The following is a 17,457-nucleotide window of genomic DNA, read 5'->3' as shown; positions in this document are numbered from 1 at the left end:
GATTTAATTTACTTAGGCATGCGCTTTACTTGCCTTTGCAAGTTATTGGTGTGGCTCTGAAAGTACCCAGCATGCAGAAAGATGAGTTTCCTACTTATAATACTACCATTCTGAGCAATGGCTCAGAAACTTTGATTGGTTTGAAGGGAATAAAGCAGAGAGAGTTTTGAGTTTTTGAACATATCTCAGCTCAACATCCTCATTAAAATTACAAGAATCAGCAAAAGTATCAGTTTTGTTCACTTTGCATAGAAGCACTGTAGCATACAGCTTATTATAAATCTAGTACTGCTTATACATCTGTGAGTTACTGACTTAGAAGAAAGTCCATTGGGTGTAGAAAGGACTGCTCACAATTACTTTTATAGACTACAACAGTGATTCTCAACCTATTACCATCATGGGCTACATAAGCAGCTCTCTATGTGTTATGTGGGCCGCATCCACACCTGTATATATGCTACCTGTATGGCCCTGAGCATGTTACATGGGCCACAGCTGTGTGCTGACTGGGCTCCAGGTTGATAACCACTGGACTACAGGCATGGGCAGACAAGTGGCTTATAAAATTAATTGTATGGAAAATATCATGCAATAACAATCAGGACAGAAACCTAGTGGCCATATTCTGTAAGCCTCAGAGCAGGAGAAGGATTCAGAGAAGCACAATACCTTGAGGGAGAAAGTAGTCTGAAATCTTTGATATAGTGCTAAAAACTAGTAAGAAAGAAAAGGCAAACAGTGCTGACCTGCCTAAATAAAAGGTATTGTACTAAGTATAGAGGTGGAAGCTATTCTAGTACAGTGTAAGGGAATGGCACAGCAAAGTGGGATAGGTTTAATACAGTCTACCTGGTTCTGTTTGCCTCATTATAGGGCGGATGCTATGAAATGAGGAAGGAAGAGCAGACCACAACTGGAGCTGCTGACTCCACATCCAGGCAGTGGTGTTTTTATTCAGATAGCACCTGGAAGTGCATGGCACTTTACAGACAAGGAAAAGACAATGCCCATTCCCACAAAAGCTTACAATCTAAGACCCTGGTGCTGCCAGGTGCCGAACACTGGGAGTTGAGGCGCTCAGCTCCTTGCATGTTCAACTCTCTTAACCTGCCCTCATAGACCAACTGCTGTAAAATCCATATATCATTTTTATTTATTTATGATGTTTGGGCTTGCTCTAATTAGTCAATTTTTTATACACCGCACCACCAAAAACTACTCTAGTTGTGGCCTCGCTAATGCTGAGCAAAAAGAAACAAACACTTAACTCGTTTTACATGGGTACTTCTGTTGAGACAATCTAGTATCACATTTGCTGCCTTTGTGACAGCACAGCACTGTTAATGCATTCAATTTATCATCCACTATACCTTTACAACCTTCCCTCTTCCTACTGTCTACCCAATTATCTTCTATTCTTTGCTGGAGCATTCAATTATTCTTCATACATTAGCCACCTTGCCTCTGTCCTTATTGAATCTCATTTCAGTGATTTCAGAAACATCTAATTTGTCAGGCTCATTCTATATTTTTAACTCTCTCCTCCTAAGTCATTACAATCCCTTTTCCCTTTGCATCATCTGCAAAATTGAAGTCTGACCTGACCCACTTGAAGTCAATAAGAGCGTGATGAAGACCTCAGTAAGTGCACTTTACACCCCATCATATAACGTGCCAAGGAAGCTAGAGGATTTTAAAGTGAATAAAATGTTATCTACTTGGTCCAGCAAATTTTGTCGGTGAGCTCTTTCATTGTCATTTTGTCCCATTCTGCAGCATGTGGGGCCGCCCAGGGTGCATCAGCAGGGATCTACAAATGAAGGCAAAATATTAAACTTAGTGCATAGTATATTACTACCTAGTCATATTTAGTTTGCAGCCCCAGGCCTGCTAATATAGGGGGTCAAATTTGCTCCCACCTACTGGTACACTGGTGTAAATCTGGACTCTCTCTGTTTCATCAATAGATACACTCATGCAAACCCAGAGTAAAACTGAAGGCAGAATCTGGCCTTTTATTCACACTGTAAAACTGAACTACACATTTAATGCTGATCTGCTGCCTACAAGTCTCAACACAGGAATGCACTACTGTTTATTTGAGTCTTGTCGAAAGAAAGGTATTATCAGAGATTTCTGGGAGAAAGCATGTAGTGTAGGTACATCATAATGCAAAACCTTACACATATGAGTAACTTGTCCTTGTGTGAGTGAAGTTATTGAGGTGTGTGAGTCTTTGCCAGATTGGCCTTCAGTTCAGTAGAAAGGTTATGGAACAGTTGACAGATACCTGAAAGTTTGGAATCCTCTGCAGGGATTTTTTTGCACAGTGGATGGTCAGGAATGTTAAAAGTTCCATTTCTGAAGCATTTACAAATTTTGGTTTTAAAAATAATGTCACTCTGAACTAGCCTGTAGTCCATCTTACGGAGCTGCCCACAAACATCAATATCATCATAACAGTAAGCACCCCCGCAACTCCTATGCTGTCCTTCCTGGACCTACAGCAGGGGTAAGCAAGTGCTAAGCACATCCGCTGCTTTGCCCCATCCTGGAGCACGTTGGCAGAATCTTGACTTTGCCTCTTTCCCAATACACCGGACAGCACAGCTGCGCCACCACAGGAGGTAACACTCCCCTACCGGTCTGGATTAGTAACGTATTGCTATTCTCCCCAAGCAAGGCAGGAATCTTACCTCTGTGACGTACAGCGCTTTTCCTGGGGCCCTGCAGCTATATCCTTTATAAAGGGTAGGCTGTCTAAACACAGTCTAGTCGTCCATGGTCCAGGGTTTGACATTTTTAAAAGTCCTTTAGTAAAATAGCACATTTTAGCCTCCAATCTTTAGCCATAAAAATCACTTCTACCCTTTCAGTGCACGTGCCCTGATACCGTTCAGTGTTTGTGGTTGTTGTCTGACACTCCATATTGGAATTCTGAAAGGGTTTTTCTGAACCTTCATATAAAAAAGCCTATTCCCTGTGACACCAAGACTGATGGTATAATCTCATGATAGATTTATATGCAGTCCGCATTTACATCATACCTCTTTCCCCATTTCATTCATTGTCCTCCACAGATTGTTATAATCCAGGTAAATTATGGGATTCCATATGGGAGGGAATGCACCCTGGAATGGGTAGGACTTCCCCTGAAATGCACAAATAAAGGTAACCAACTGAGATACAACAGAAAACGGATCAAGGCTTCACGGCAGCACAAATTAAACAGAAATTGCAGTTACCAAAGCAATATTATAATTAACTTTCAATCCAAAAAGTCTTTGTAAATGAACCCTAGGTAAATTTCTGCTGTGAGAAATGCTGATCAACAAGTAGGCCAGGTGACAAACTTAAGAAAACCAAGTTGTCTTAATAGGATCCAAAAATTCAGTTTTTGTAGCATCTGGTTTTAGATAATAGAGCAGATTTCAGCCATGTCTGAGGGCTTGTATACACATAAAAATAATCTGGAATAAGGTGGGGTGTGACTTTAAAATAGATTAGTGATTTCTGATTAACTCCATGTACGGATGCTCTTATTCCAGAATAAGAATGTCTTAATGCACAAAATATTCACACACAGGAAATAGCTATTCTGGAATAACTCCTCAGGAAGACAAGTTCTAAATGTTAAGTATTCCTTGCTGCTAAGCCTGTTACTGATGGCTGAAACTGAGACAATTTGGTGGCTCACACTGAATAAGCAACGAAAAATTTGGATAAACTCTCAATAAGCATCAGAACTACCTGAATATCTTTGACTGCAGTCACTGATCATCAGTCACTAGGCTTAGAAATTTGGCCACATTCCTTTGTGATATGACGCATCCTGAGACAACACTAGCATCTAAAAAATTCTATACTAAAAACAAACCAATTAAATAAACCCTCCAGATGTTTTTGGCTTCAGAAAATAATTCTCGTTATGAATACATACAAAAATGGATCTGCCAGGAAACTGCTGCAGCTATACAGGCTACTTCCGATGACCTTGGGAAATCATTAAAAGGAAAGCAATCCAACGACACACATTTGAGTAGCTGGTTCTCTTGACAGCTCTTATCTGAATGAGGAGCTGGATCAACAGTCACCATATTTTCCTCACCAAATCATTCTGAACCTGCTCCTCTTGAACTCAATGTCAAAATTCCCATTGACTTTGTGCTGTGTGTGTGTGCGCGCCCTGTTAATTCTCTTCTGACTGGCTTTCTACAGAGATCCTAACACCAAAACCCTTCACCAGGGCATTTCACCACCCGAGCTGGTGAGACTAGTAAAGAAGGCAAACCTCAAGATTTAGGGTCAAATTATGGATGTTCTAGTGCAGATGTGCGGAGATGAGAGGATACAGGAGGCAGGTATCGTACTGCAGCGGGAGGGTGGGTGGCGTTGCCTGGCATAGCCAGTAGTATTTGATCCCTCAGTAAGATGTAGCCATGATCCTTCTATCTCCACACAATGACCTGAGGCCAAAGGGCTGCTCTGGGATGGGATGGGGAATGTGGGCTATACCTTTGTCCCAATTGTAGCAAGAGCTGGTAGCGAACGTGCTCTCACAGCAAATCTAGGAGGTACAGTGCCAGCTTGTGGCCCAGCTAGGTATAATGCCTTGAGCCACTGTCACCTCCTCCCACTCTCAGTGCTGCTCAGGCTCCCAAAGTCCTTACGGGGTTGTTGTTGTTTTTTTTTCAAATTATGTTGAGCACTTGAAACAGGGTACTCCCTCTGGGTACTGGGTACTTGTTTAGCTCAGAGTTCTTTTGTAGCCATTCTCAACCATCGGGGCCACAGTTTCTCCCCCATCTTTTTTAGGAGAGGGTGGGGTGGGAATTGCTGCCCATAATCTCTGCTCCACATCCCTCCAGTGTGGCTGCAGTATGTGCACTTGCTGCTACTAGAACAGAACGAACGCTCCCCTGAACCAGCTGCAAGGTAGTTATTCAGATCAAGACAAACTGCTTCCTCCTTCGCTTTGGGCAGCAGCTCTGAAGTGGAATTTGGAAGAGAACAAACTGTGCTGTAGGGTGGAGCAGATGAGACTGGATGGATGCTGAATCATGATGTACTGGCTAGTACAGCAGAAGTCCTAGCTTGGTAAACTGATACTATTCATAAGGGATAAATGCTATAGGAAGGAGCAAATTATTTGGTTTTTAAAAATCTTTCTTACTGCTTTGTTTAAAAAAAAATCATATTCTGTATTTGTAGAGCTTAACTATTATTAATCAGGACTCTAGATGCATCTGAAATATCAGCACACACTCTCTCATCATAAAACAAAGCGAATGCCACTGAAAGGCAAAGGGCAAGGTCTAAGTTCACCATCTCATTGCCTTAAAGATTAATTATTACTGAGGCTACAAAGCCAGGTGTTGCAATGCATAGGTGACATTGAGGGAATGGGCAGAAATAAACTCTCCCTTCAGAATGAATGACAATATGAAAACTTCCCACAGCTCTATCTCCTGCATGAATAGAAGAATCTCACCCAACTCTTAGCTACAGAAAGCCAAGATAGATACAAGAAGGAGGTACTTTCTCTTTCAAAGAAGCTCAGTTTCTTTTTACTGTGTAATAAAGACCCTTCTTCACACAAACTGGCAATATGGATACTGAACTTCCATTGGGAATGGACTAGCTAACACACCACACCTCACATTTTAAGCCTATTTTACTCAATCCCAGAAAGTGTTTATTTTTTTAAAAAAAAAGTGGCAGAGTCACTTTTGTGACTGTAGGTTCAAAATAAATCCCTCCCGTCCCTCCCCTCCCTTATTCAAACCAAGGCACTCCTTTATCAGTGCCCACAGCAAGAGCCAGATAATAACAGCTGACAGTAACTCTGTAGGCCTTCTTCCAAAGCAGCTCTGCCAATGTTAGCTATTGATTCAACTGATTTAGGCAGCAAAATGCTCAGATACTCCAAAAACTCTTCTCTGATTTACTGCAGTTGGAACTCCGAATGTGACAGACAGAATCTGCACGCTCTCTAGCCATACTGGCTGCGTCTACACTAGTGTTCTCCTGCACATTTCCCACTGCTGCACTAGCCCCAGTTCAGCTCCACTGCTAGTGCAGACCGGCTGCCAATATTTTAACCACCATGTAATCTAAGCCTACTCGGAGCAAGTTTAGAAACGTTTAGCATTACTTCTGACACTCATTTCTTCTTTTATTATTTACTATTATTGGTATTGCAGTATAGCGCCTAGGAGCCCCAGTCTCAGACCAGGACCCCATTGTGCTAGTTACTATATAACACAGAACAAAAGAGCTTACAATCCAAACATTGAAATTATTGTGCTTTTATTTATTTTCTTTTGCTAAACTGAGGCAATAGCACTGGCTTGGTACGTAACAGCTTTCAGTAACTGACTGGAATTTTAATGGTATTTGGAGGGCCAAATCCTGGGCCCTAAAAAGTCAGTGACAAAATTTCTATTGACATTGGTGGACTGAGGATTAGGCCTTGGATGAGGTGTTCGATCCGCGGCTCTGAAGACTAAATTTCTTCTGCTGACCTACAGCACTGAAAGCCTGAGCAGGGAGGACCAGCTGCACCAGCACAACTAACACCTAGCCAGAGCTCTGGCACAGAAGGAATGCTTCCAGGCCCTTTCATGCCCCACCCTGGACGTGACAAACTGGCTCTCTAAAGAAAGTAGCAGAAAGGATCACTGGGGTCCCTTTATTTCATAGAATCATAAAATATGAGGGTTGAAGGGACCTCAGGAGGTCATCTAGTCCAACCCCCTGCTCAAAGCAGGACCAACCCCTAGTCCAACCCCCTGCTCAAAGCAGGACCAATCCCCAACTAAATCATCCCAGCCAGGCCTTTGTCAAGCCTGACCTTAAAAACTTCTAAGGAAGGAGATTCCACCACCTCCCTAGGTAACGCATTCCAGTGTTTCACCACCCTCCTAGTGAAAAAGTTTTTCCTAATATCCAACCTAAACCTCCCCCACTGCAACTTGAGACCATTACTCCTTGTTCTGTCACCTGCTACCACTGAGAACAGTCTAGATCCATCCTCTTTGGATCCACCTTTCAGGTAGTTGAAAGCAGCTATCAAATCCCCCCTCATTCTTCTCTTCTGCAGACTAAACAATCCCAGTTCCCTCAGCCTCTCCTCATAAGTCATGTGTTCCAGTCCCCTAATCATTTTTGTTGCCCTCCGCTGGACTCTTTCCAATTTTTCCACATCCTTCTCGTAGTTTGGGGCCCAAAACTGGACACAGTACTCCAGATGAGGCCTCACCAATCTCGAATAGAGGGGAACGATCACGTCCCTCGATCTGCTGGCAATGCCCCTATTTATACAGCCCAAAATGCCATTGGCCTTCTTGGCAACAAGGACACACTGTTGACTCATATCCAGCTTCTCGTCCACTGTAACCCCCAGGTCCTTTTCTGCAGAACTGCTGCCTAGCCATTCGATCCCTAGTCTGTAGTGGTGAATGGGATTCTTCCGTCCTAAGTGCAGGACTCTGCACTTGTCCTTCTTGAACCTTATCAGATTTCTTTTGGCCCAATCCTCTAATTTGTCTAGGGCCCTCTGTATCCTATCCCTACCTGCCACCGTATCTACCTCTCCTCCCAGTTTAGTGTCATCTGCAAACTTGCTGAGGGTGCAATCCACACCATCCTCCAGATCATTTATGAAGATACTGAACAAAACCGTACCGAGGACCGATCCCTGATTTACTTCCTTTCACCTGCTAAACTCTAGCGATTCTAACCACAGGGGCTGGATCTTTCCCTCAGAATTACTCCCTTGTCCCCCACAAGGGAAGGTAGAGGTGTGGTGGGGTATGTGTGGTGCTGGTGACTTCTACAACAATAACCTTCCTGGCAGGCCTGGACCCTGTGGAGAGACCTCAGTGAAGTCTGGGATCTGTAGATGGCGAAATGATGCGCTGCATACAGAAGGGGGAAGAGTCAAGCGGGATGCACCTTTTACTCCCCTCAAACCAGTGAATTAGAACAGTGGACAATTAATACAGCGTGAAGCTGCGTTAACTTCTATGTAGTTCTTCTGTGCCAGGGAAGGCAACTTCAGGAGGAGTGGGATCCTGGAGGAAGCAGCAACTGGGGAAGTCCTTGACTACATGGCTCCAATGGAGCCACACTGCCAGGGAGATGATGGGGCTGAGATTAGAGGTCCCCAAATCTAGCATGTAGACACAGGACCTCCATGCAGATAGCCTGGGCCTGCTGGAGACCTCAGGAGATCTGTGGAGCATGCGGGGCAGGGAAGCTGCTACTTCAACCCAAAGGACTGATACAAGGAAAGCTCCAAGGGGGAAATCATTGATCTATCTATGCAGATGCTTATCCTGGTGCCCATCACTGTAGTTTCTGACCATCTTCCATCCCCATGCCACCTTCTTGCATGGGTGTTTCCAGGGGAGGGGGAAATCCAGGCCAAGTGGTTATTGGCCCAAAAGTTTATATAACTGCTTTTAAAAGTTGCCACATCCCAAGCAGGGCATCAGTGGCGTCTTTGTTCTTTACAGAGGGGTTCATTGCGGTGAGCAAGGGTTGAAATTATCTCATTTTTATGCTAGTTGTAACGTTCTGGGTGGATTACCTTGAACTACTGTTTCCTTAACTGAAAAGCAAATAACCTCCTGGCTTGGTTCCCATGCTAATAGCCAGGCTGCCTGACTAACCCACAGAGTTTATTTAATTTTTCTTTCCCTAGGGTGTTGAGTACTTTCCTACAGACTTTAATCCTGCTGCCTGCCTGACTTAGTTACCTCACACCAAAGAAAAGAAAACAATCTGATGCTCCACAGCTCAGTGCTTAGCAAAAGCAATTTGGAGAGAAGGCTTCTGTTAGAGCTGCACTGTGCACACACAGGGCTAAATGGTGGCATTTAGTCCATGGTAGGATGCACTTCGGAGCCATCCCACCCCAAGCAAAGTTCAGGGAGATGCAATCCCACCCTAAGCTTCAAGATGTGCAAGGGAAGTGCACAGCTGCACCCACCTTGAGGATGGCACAGCCTACTCCTCTCTGCTGATCTGGGAGCTGGGGGAGGGAGGGCAGAGGTGCGTGTGTGTTTTGAAACCTGTCTCTTCTCCCACGCCTCCTTTGGGGCAATGTGCACCACGGTGGTACCTAGAAGAAGCAGCCCCTGTGTTCCGCTGAATGCAGGGACTGAGACTGCCCTTGGGCCTTGCACAATGCCCACAGGTTGGGCTGGAGCGGTGGCTCCTTATGCCATCATGCCCTTCTTCCCAAGTGCTCGTGCATAAGGAACAAGAACATTCAGATTCAGAATGTCTGTCGTTCCCCTTATTGGATCTGATTCTGCAGTTCACAAATCTCTACACAGACTTGCTCACACCTTCGCCAGCTGCACCTTCATCCCCGTGTATGTAGACGGACGTGCTAATTCTGCTTGAGCTACTGTACTAAAAGGTACCTAGGGGCAGTTTGGGCCGCGGTTTAGGCTAGCTACCGAAGTATATACCCAAAAGGTCTGGGAGGGTTTGTATTCAGGCAGTTAGCCTGAGCTGCCACCCATGTTACCCCCAGCTACAACGCTATTTTTCATGTGCAAGCTTGAGCAGAGCTAGTGTGTGTCTGCGTACCTGAGCTGGAAAGCATGCTCCCAGCTGCAGTATAGATGTACCCTTTGCGTGGAAGAAATCATTCTATATAAGACACCATGCTTTACATGCAAACGACTGCCATTTGCCAGAAGTTCATATGCTTTGAAAATGCTGAGTGAATGCAGCACAACCAAAATTTAAAAAAAAAAAAAAAATCCCTTATCTACCCATTGATTTTGTGTATCAGTGTGAATGCTGCAGACAGACACCAATAGGCTGCACATTTTGTAAGAGGAGCTTCATTTAACACCACAGCAAGGTACCAACAGCTATGATTTCTAGAAGCTTCTGTTCAACTGACATGAAAGTGAAAATGGAGGGACTTTCAATGAAAGTAACATATCAGGCAGAAAAAAAAACAACCCCCCCACTGTCAACCAGATCTGTGAAGGAAGAAGTCCTCCCTTTCCCCCTCATTCCTAAAACACTCTTACTGGGCGGGGGGGCCAATAAATAAAGAACAGTCTTGCTGGAGAGATAGCCTAATAGCTAAGCAAAATCTACATGCCAAAACCAAATATATTTAGTGTTTCAGAATATGAACTAGCTTTTGATTCATGTTGGTTGACATGGTAACAAGTGGAGTTCTTTCTATAGAAAAAGAAAGAACAAAAAATGCGAAAAGACAGATAGTAGGTTTGGGTTTGGATTTTTTAGATACACAGTGGCTGCAAAGGAAATCTACCTACCAGTCAAAGCTCATGGTTCTTTAAAAGCAGAGCTTTGGAGCTGTGCTCTGGCTCCGCTCCAGCTCCAGGCAAAAACCTGCAGCTCCACTGCTCCGGAGCTGCTCCCGTTTAAAAGTGCAATTAGTATAATACACTTTAAAAATTCTTTCCCCAGATAGAAGTTCACAGAATGTCTTGGAGTACTCTAAATCTCTTTAGTTGCTTCCTAGCTAAATTTCCTTGCTTCTAAATTAAATGTTTCTAAGCAGTATCCTAGAGCAAAGCCTCCTGACTCATGTGGGAAACTGCCGAACAAAAAATCTCTGTGAATCTGTGGTGGGGCATGAATGGTTGAAACTGTCACAGCAAAGTCTAAAGCTGGCTTGGGCTTCCTGAACAATCTGTCCATTCCCCTCTCTGACCTCAGCACAGCTGGAATGTGAACCTCAGAGACAAGCACTTGGGAATGGAGCTCCCTGTTTAACCACAGCTAAACAAACTATGACAAGCCTTAGCTGAGAGAGATACTGTATTACAGTTAAATAGAAATGTTTTAAATCTTGCCCCTGAGTGCTTTCCGTTCAAATGTGGAACTTGGTAGCAAATCCACAACTTACAATTAATTAACCTGGTAATTTAAATAGCAAATATTTTCCAGATCAATAAAGGAATTTCATGCCCATAATTCCACGTATCAAATAGTCTGTTGACTAACTCTACATTTTCTGGGAAGTACTATTGTTGTTTAGATTCCAGTAGCATTTAGAATGTGCTAGGCATGCTTCCACCCATGAAGACACAACCCCTACCCTAAAGGGTTTATAATTTAAGAAGCCAAGAAACATATGAACAGGAGGGAGAGGGATAAAACATACAAGCAATTATATATATAGCCTTGAATGCCCCTTAACGTACTCAGTATTAAGTAGCTAACTTCTTGTACGCATCACAGTAGAAATGGATCTTGAGAATGGATTAAAAGGGAGATAGTGTAGTTGCCATCTGAGAATGTGATATAACACAAAATCTCAAGGGAAAGAAGAAAGAGTAATGGAGATCCGAGGGGAAGAAAGCAAGTAGTTTAGGGCTGGAATTCGTGGGAGGGAGAGAGAAATAGACCATGCTGTCAGGTTCTGTCCTAGTGTTTATGTGCCTCCCACAAAGGGGGATATCTGAGATTGATGTGTCTTCTCTTGTAGCTTGGGGTACAAGGAGGAGACATACCTGCACTAGCAGTCATTGAGCTTGTGCACTAAAAATAGAATGTAATCACCACAGTGCAAGTGGCAGGAGGGGCTAGCCACCCCGATTACATACCTGTCAGAGACCCCTAGTATGTATTCGCGGTAACTAGCCCATCTTGCTGCTCTCACAGCCACTGCTACGTTCTATAGTTAGCATGCTAGTTTGATCAGAGCTAGCGCAAGTACGTCTCCTTGAGCTGGGAATCGCACTCCCAGCTCCAAGTGTAGATGAACCCAATGTTACATTAGACAACCAGTGATGGGTGGGATCTTTGTGCTATAGTGCAACACAGAACGATGATACACTGAAGAAGGAAGAGGAGGAAGGGGAACAGCTGACAGAGAAAGAAGGCAGCTTCTGATCGTTTTGCCTTCCAGCCCCTGGAATAGCAGTCCTACTGGAGAAAGGGAGGCATTATTTATTTAGCACCTACGGCAGTCAGCATGTTAAGAACTTAATCTGCTTTCTGTTGCTCTGATCTGAGATTTCAGAAGCCCTACATACAGAAGAAAGGTAGCTCAGCAGGATTGCAAGGCCAAATCCAGGACTAGCCCATGGCATGTAGGATAGTTGACAAGCTTGTAATTCTGCTTCTTACTCAGGAACACACTTCTACACCAAAGAAAGCTTATGGGAGAAGCACGGTCATTACCTAAAGCACACATAATGAAACCTGGGACAAAGAAACGTGGATCTACAGTGTCAAAATGGATTTAGGGTATGAATTCATGTATCCTATTAGAGGCTTCTAGCACACAGGACAGGCAGAGTCATTAAGAAGGAAAGGGGCCCACATTTGAGTTTAAATTAAATACAGTAGGCTAGATGTTCAAATAGTGCAAACCAGCATAGCTTGATTGAAGTCACTGGAGCTATAACAATTTACAGAGACTGAAAACCTGGTCCAATTTATTTTGTAAGCATTGTAACAGAAGTAGAGCTGCTAAGTAATAACCTAAGAATATTGAGATGTAATACTGCTATAAATACTGTAGGAACTGACACCTAATAATCTAAGAATGTTGAGAGGACAATTTTAGGAACATGGTATGTGATCTGTTCAGTGAGGGGAAGTTATTGTGTAATTGGGTTAAGACTTTCCTGTATGAATGTACTGATCTAGCTTAAGTGGGGACTGGGGGAAAAAACAAATAGGAAGATGACAATGGACCAGATATGGACACCTCAGCACACATTTGCAAGGCAATGGGCAAAGCTATCTACTTCAAGGATTTTTAATTCTGTATCCAACAAAGTTGTAAGCCTTTTTCTGCCATGACTAGGAACGAATAAATCAAAGGGCTACAAATTGTTGGGGATTGGTCCTGCTTTGAGCAGGAGACTGGACTAGATGACCTCCGAGGTCCCTTCCAACCCTGATATTCTATGAAACAGTTAAAAGATGACTAGTTTCTGGGACACGGGGTGATCACAAAGACTAAGCAGCTTTTAAAAGGAGACTCCTTGTGAAGCAGGGGGAAAGAAATGGTTTGTGAGTTAAGAGAACAAATTATGCAAACCCTAGAGGTCTCAGGGGGGCCTTTAGGAAGCTTAGAACCACTAGCGTCCCCATGTGAAAAATGGTAAATGCCTAATAGGCTAGACATACATGTAGTATGTTTTCTAGTTTTTAAGATCTGTTTTCTCTTAAATGCTTTGGTTCTAAATAAGTAATATTTTGCTTTAAGGAAGCTGCCTGGTCATTGTTTACTACTGTCACTGCTCCTGGAGGGAATAGAACTGCAAGGTCTGAGCCTAAGTCAAGCCTGCTGAATAAATCATGGTGCATCACTGGGGACTGCAGCTAAGGCCTGGCCTGAGAATGAAGGAATCACATGATTCCACCCCAAGAGAAAGGTGATGGCTAAAGGCTTGAGACCTGAGAGGAGGTGAGCGCACAGAGATCAGAAGGGGTCAGAGGTGCAGTTAGCCTTGTTACTGTGAAAAGTATGTCATATCTGGTATTATCCTACATGTTCTTTATAGGATTTTATTTATATAACAATATTAGGCAAATCATTTACATGTAAATATTTTCATAAATGGCATATTTTGAGTGTTAGAAAAATAAAATGTGTTTTAAAAATAGTTTAAACTACAAAACTGTTTTTGTGCTTCTATGACTGGGTCTTCCTGGTATTTCATATCAGAAACTGTTTCTCAAGGCCCACTTCCAATTTTCAGCTGTTCATTGTTTTTCTTCAGCGAGGAAAAAATAACATTCCATGGAACTGCTGTTTGTTCAATGAAAATGGCCACTTGCCCAAGCAGCAGGCAACTTGCAGAACTGATCAGCTATTATCTTGATGTCACTTCATTTAAAGGGAAGAATGTATGGAGAATTTTAAGGAAATAAAAAAGCAAGTAGTGTGGCCAAGCAGGCATGGGAACTGTCATTTTATTTAGACGTGGTCATAGCTAAAAATGTAAATTGTTGCCAGAGAAGTAGCTCTTTGTTTGGCATTTACTCCTTGTGGGGCTCAAAACCTATATGGGTGTTTTTCCCCCCCTCATTTTACAAGGTTATATTAGAAAATAAAAAAATTAAAGAGCAAAGAATTTTCACACAGAGCTGCTTACAGCTTCTATAAATGCTTCTGATTAAAGTCATACGAGTTTTCGAAAGCAGGATGCAAAAGACTGGACAGCCATCCAGAAATATCCCACAGTATTCTTGTCAGCAAGTTAAGGAAGTATGGGCTGGATGAATGCACTATAAGGTGGGTAGAAAGCTGGCTAGATTGTCGGGCTCAACGGGTAGTGATCAATGGCTCCATGTCTAGTTGGCAGCCGGTATCAAGTGGAGTGCCCCAAGAGTTGGTCCTGGGGCCGGTTTTGTTCAATATCTTCATCAATGATCTGGAGGATGGTGTGGATTGCACTCTCAGCAAATTTGCGGATGATACTAAACTGGGAGGAGTGGTAGATACGCTGGAGGGGAGGGATAGGATACAGAAGGACCTAGACAAATTGGAGGATTGGGCCAAAAGAAATCTGATGAGGTTCAATAAGGATAAGTGCAGGGTCCTGCACTTAGGATGGAAGAATCCAATGCACCGCTACAGACTAGGGACCGAATGGCTAGGCAGCAGTTCTGCGGAAAAGGACCTAGGGGTGACAGTGGACGAGAAGCTGGATATGAGTCAGCAGTGTGCCCTTGTTGCCAAGAAGGCCAATGGCATTTTGGGATGTATAAGTAGGGGCATAGCGAGCAGATCGAGGGACGTGATCGTTTTCCTCTATTCGACATTGGTGAGGCCTCATCTGGAGTACTGTGTCCAGTTTTGGGCCCCACACTACAAGAAGGATGTGGATAAATTGGAGAGAGTCCAGCGAAGGGCAACAAAAATGATTAGGGGTCTGGAACACATGACTTATGAGGAGAGGCTGAGGGAGCTGGGATTGTTTAGCCTGCAGAAGAGAAGAATGAGGGGGGATTTGATAGCTGCTTTCAACTACCTGAAAGGGGGTTCCAAAGAGGATGGCTCTAGACTGTTCTCAATGGTAGCAGATGACAGAACGAGGAGTAATGGTTTCAAGTTGCAGTGGGGGAGGTTTAGATTGGATATTAGGAAAAACTTTTTCACTAAGAGGGTGGTGAAACACTGGAATGTGTTACCTAGGGAGGTGGTAGAATCTCCTTCCTTAGAGGTTTTTAAGGTCAGGCTTGACAAAGCCCTGCCTGGGATGATTTAACTGGGAATAGGTCCTGCTTCGAGCAGGGGGTTGGACTAGATGACCTTCAGGGGTCCCTTCCAACCCTGATATTCTATGATTCTATGAAATATTGAAGCTCTACAAAGCATATTTTCAAAAATAATTAGGTACCAAATTTGTCCTGTCTTAAAATTGTAACAGTCTAACTGAATCATGGGTGCTGGAAGGACTGCAAAAGTGGGGAGGAAACACGGGGTCACAACGCCACTCAAATTTGTCCTGCCCACCCCACTATCATGACAACAGAGGAGGGGTGCTGCCGTTACTACATCCATCTTCAGTCAGGAGCCAAAAGGGGTTGGTGGAGCCCCGAGCCCTTTCTGAGTTCCGGTTCTCAAAAGTGTGTGGTGGCAGGGGGGTGGGGTGGGGGGCTGGTTCCCCCTTGTTTAAAGGGGGAGGGTGGAATGGCCATTTGCTCCCCCCAGCACCTGAGGACTGAATATATTTTACACACTTTAAAAAAGAAAATCTTTGTTTCAATTGCCAATAAATCAAAATGGAAAAGCAGTATCTACTACAGATAAATGCATAACTGAACTACCAAAGAGGCACTTTACACAGGACTCTTTTCACAAAAGCCAGTACTTTTCAACGTTCAACATTCTCATTAGCTGTCTGTGCAGAAAAGAAGATTTAAATCTTACCTTCACGTAATGGATAAGACGCTCTTTTATATTGACTTTATAGGTCTCTATACCCAGTTCCTTGGCCAATCGGAGGATTCGGTTTTGAGTAGGTCCTATATATGCTCCACCTACATCTACATAATTAACTTTCTTGTTCTGTCAAAAGAAAAATTGCAAGAATCAGAAAGGCTAGAGGATGGCCTGCAGCAGAAAGCTCTAGGAACTGGAAGGTGGTCTTAGATATTGCAGAATCTCTACAATGACCTCTGTCCTACACCCATTGTGGTCAATGACAAAACTCTCATTGACTCAAGCAGGTATAGGGTTGAGTCCTTTAACTACAGAATTCAAGAAGCTCTATTGTCTCACTGTTCATTTCCTGATAGAGCAAAGAAAGTTAGCGCTGGATTCTCCACTGAGGTCTAAGTTATGTAGTTATTTACACTTGTGCAAAACTGGTGCAAAGTGAGTGTCAAACACTGCTAGATGCATCCGACGAAGTGAGCTGTACCTCATGAAAGCTTATGCTCAAATAAATTTGTGCCACAAGTACTCCTTTTCTTTTTGCTGATACAGACTAACACGGCTGCTACTTTGAAAACTGCTAGATTAGAATTCTCCACGCCTTAATGCAGTCATGCCCACATGTCAATGAGTAGATGAGGTGCAAAGCAGTGGAGAACCAAGCACACAGTTCTGATAAGGAGGGTTATGAGAGACATGGAGGACTATTACACATGGTAATGCTATCATGACAGTTTGATAATTATTTTCAGTATTTCAATATAGTTTCCCCTATTGTCTTTTTAATCATTTGAGGTCCGTAGCATACAAGATGCAATGTTAAAATCTAAATAAATGGCCGTTAAAAAAAAAAAAAAACTATCCCTACCTTTTCAGAATCCATATTGTACTGTGTTTCTGTACTGAAAGAGAGGCCCGCCACAATCCTTGCAGAAGGTTTCCTTTATTAATATTTACAAACTGAAAATAGATCTGGTATTAAAGCTTGCCGTTTCTATCTAGGTACTTACATGGCCCCTAGCTCTGCTGTGTCTGAGCACCTGTATTTGAAAACAATAATCCTGTGTCTGAGCACCTCTAGTCTGAGCAAGAGTATTTGAAAACAATAATCCCTTCTCCAGCACCACAGGACTGGGATGTAATACAGTGTGAACATGTAACCCTGCTGCATTAGTGCCTGGCAGTGAAGGAGCAGAACTTTGAACAGCATCAGATACACTTGGGAAGACACACATACTATTGTTAGCAGGCTGATTTCCCAAGACAATAATTCTGTTCGATTTTGTTTATAGCAAGAGTTTTAAATCAAGTATTTTTAATGTCATAGAAGGATGTTGTTTATGTGCTGGGATTTGAAGTACAATGGTTGCTATTGAATATTAATACTTATCCCCAGTTACCACACAGTGGTGTCTGACATAATTAAGCATCTCTCTATAGTTAGATTCAGAAATAGCTGCAATATTTGTACATCACAGTGTGGTATCTCAGGTAAATGCTTATTTTGTTAATGACAACCAATGTAGTTGGGAAACAAAGTAAGTGAGCTG

The 17,457-nt window shown here is 43.1% G+C and overlaps 1 protein-coding gene across 1 annotated transcript in view; it reads right to left on the bottom strand.

Moving 5' to 3' along the window:
* The window catches only part of MAOA (monoamine oxidase A), a 39,405-nt gene that overhangs the window by 12,800 nt on the left and 9,148 nt on the right, over positions 1–17,457 (bottom strand). Inside the window, exons 3-5 of the mRNA XM_077817604.1 lie at positions 15,902–16,039; positions 3,051–3,155; positions 1,722–1,813 (exon numbers count right to left, since the gene is read on the bottom strand). Coding sequence (XP_077673730.1) covers positions 1,722–1,813; positions 3,051–3,155; positions 15,902–16,039 — 335 coding nt within the window. The remainder of the gene's footprint in view (positions 1–1,721; positions 1,814–3,050; positions 3,156–15,901; positions 16,040–17,457) is intronic.

Source organism: Eretmochelys imbricata, chromosome 1, assembly GCF_965152235.1.
Source record: "Eretmochelys imbricata isolate rEreImb1 chromosome 1, rEreImb1.hap1, whole genome shotgun sequence".
NCBI classification, from domain to species: domain Eukaryota; kingdom Metazoa; phylum Chordata; order Testudines; family Cheloniidae; genus Eretmochelys; species Eretmochelys imbricata.
Note: the sequence above shows the minus strand (reverse complement) of the source record. Positions and strands in the feature narration are given on the sequence as shown.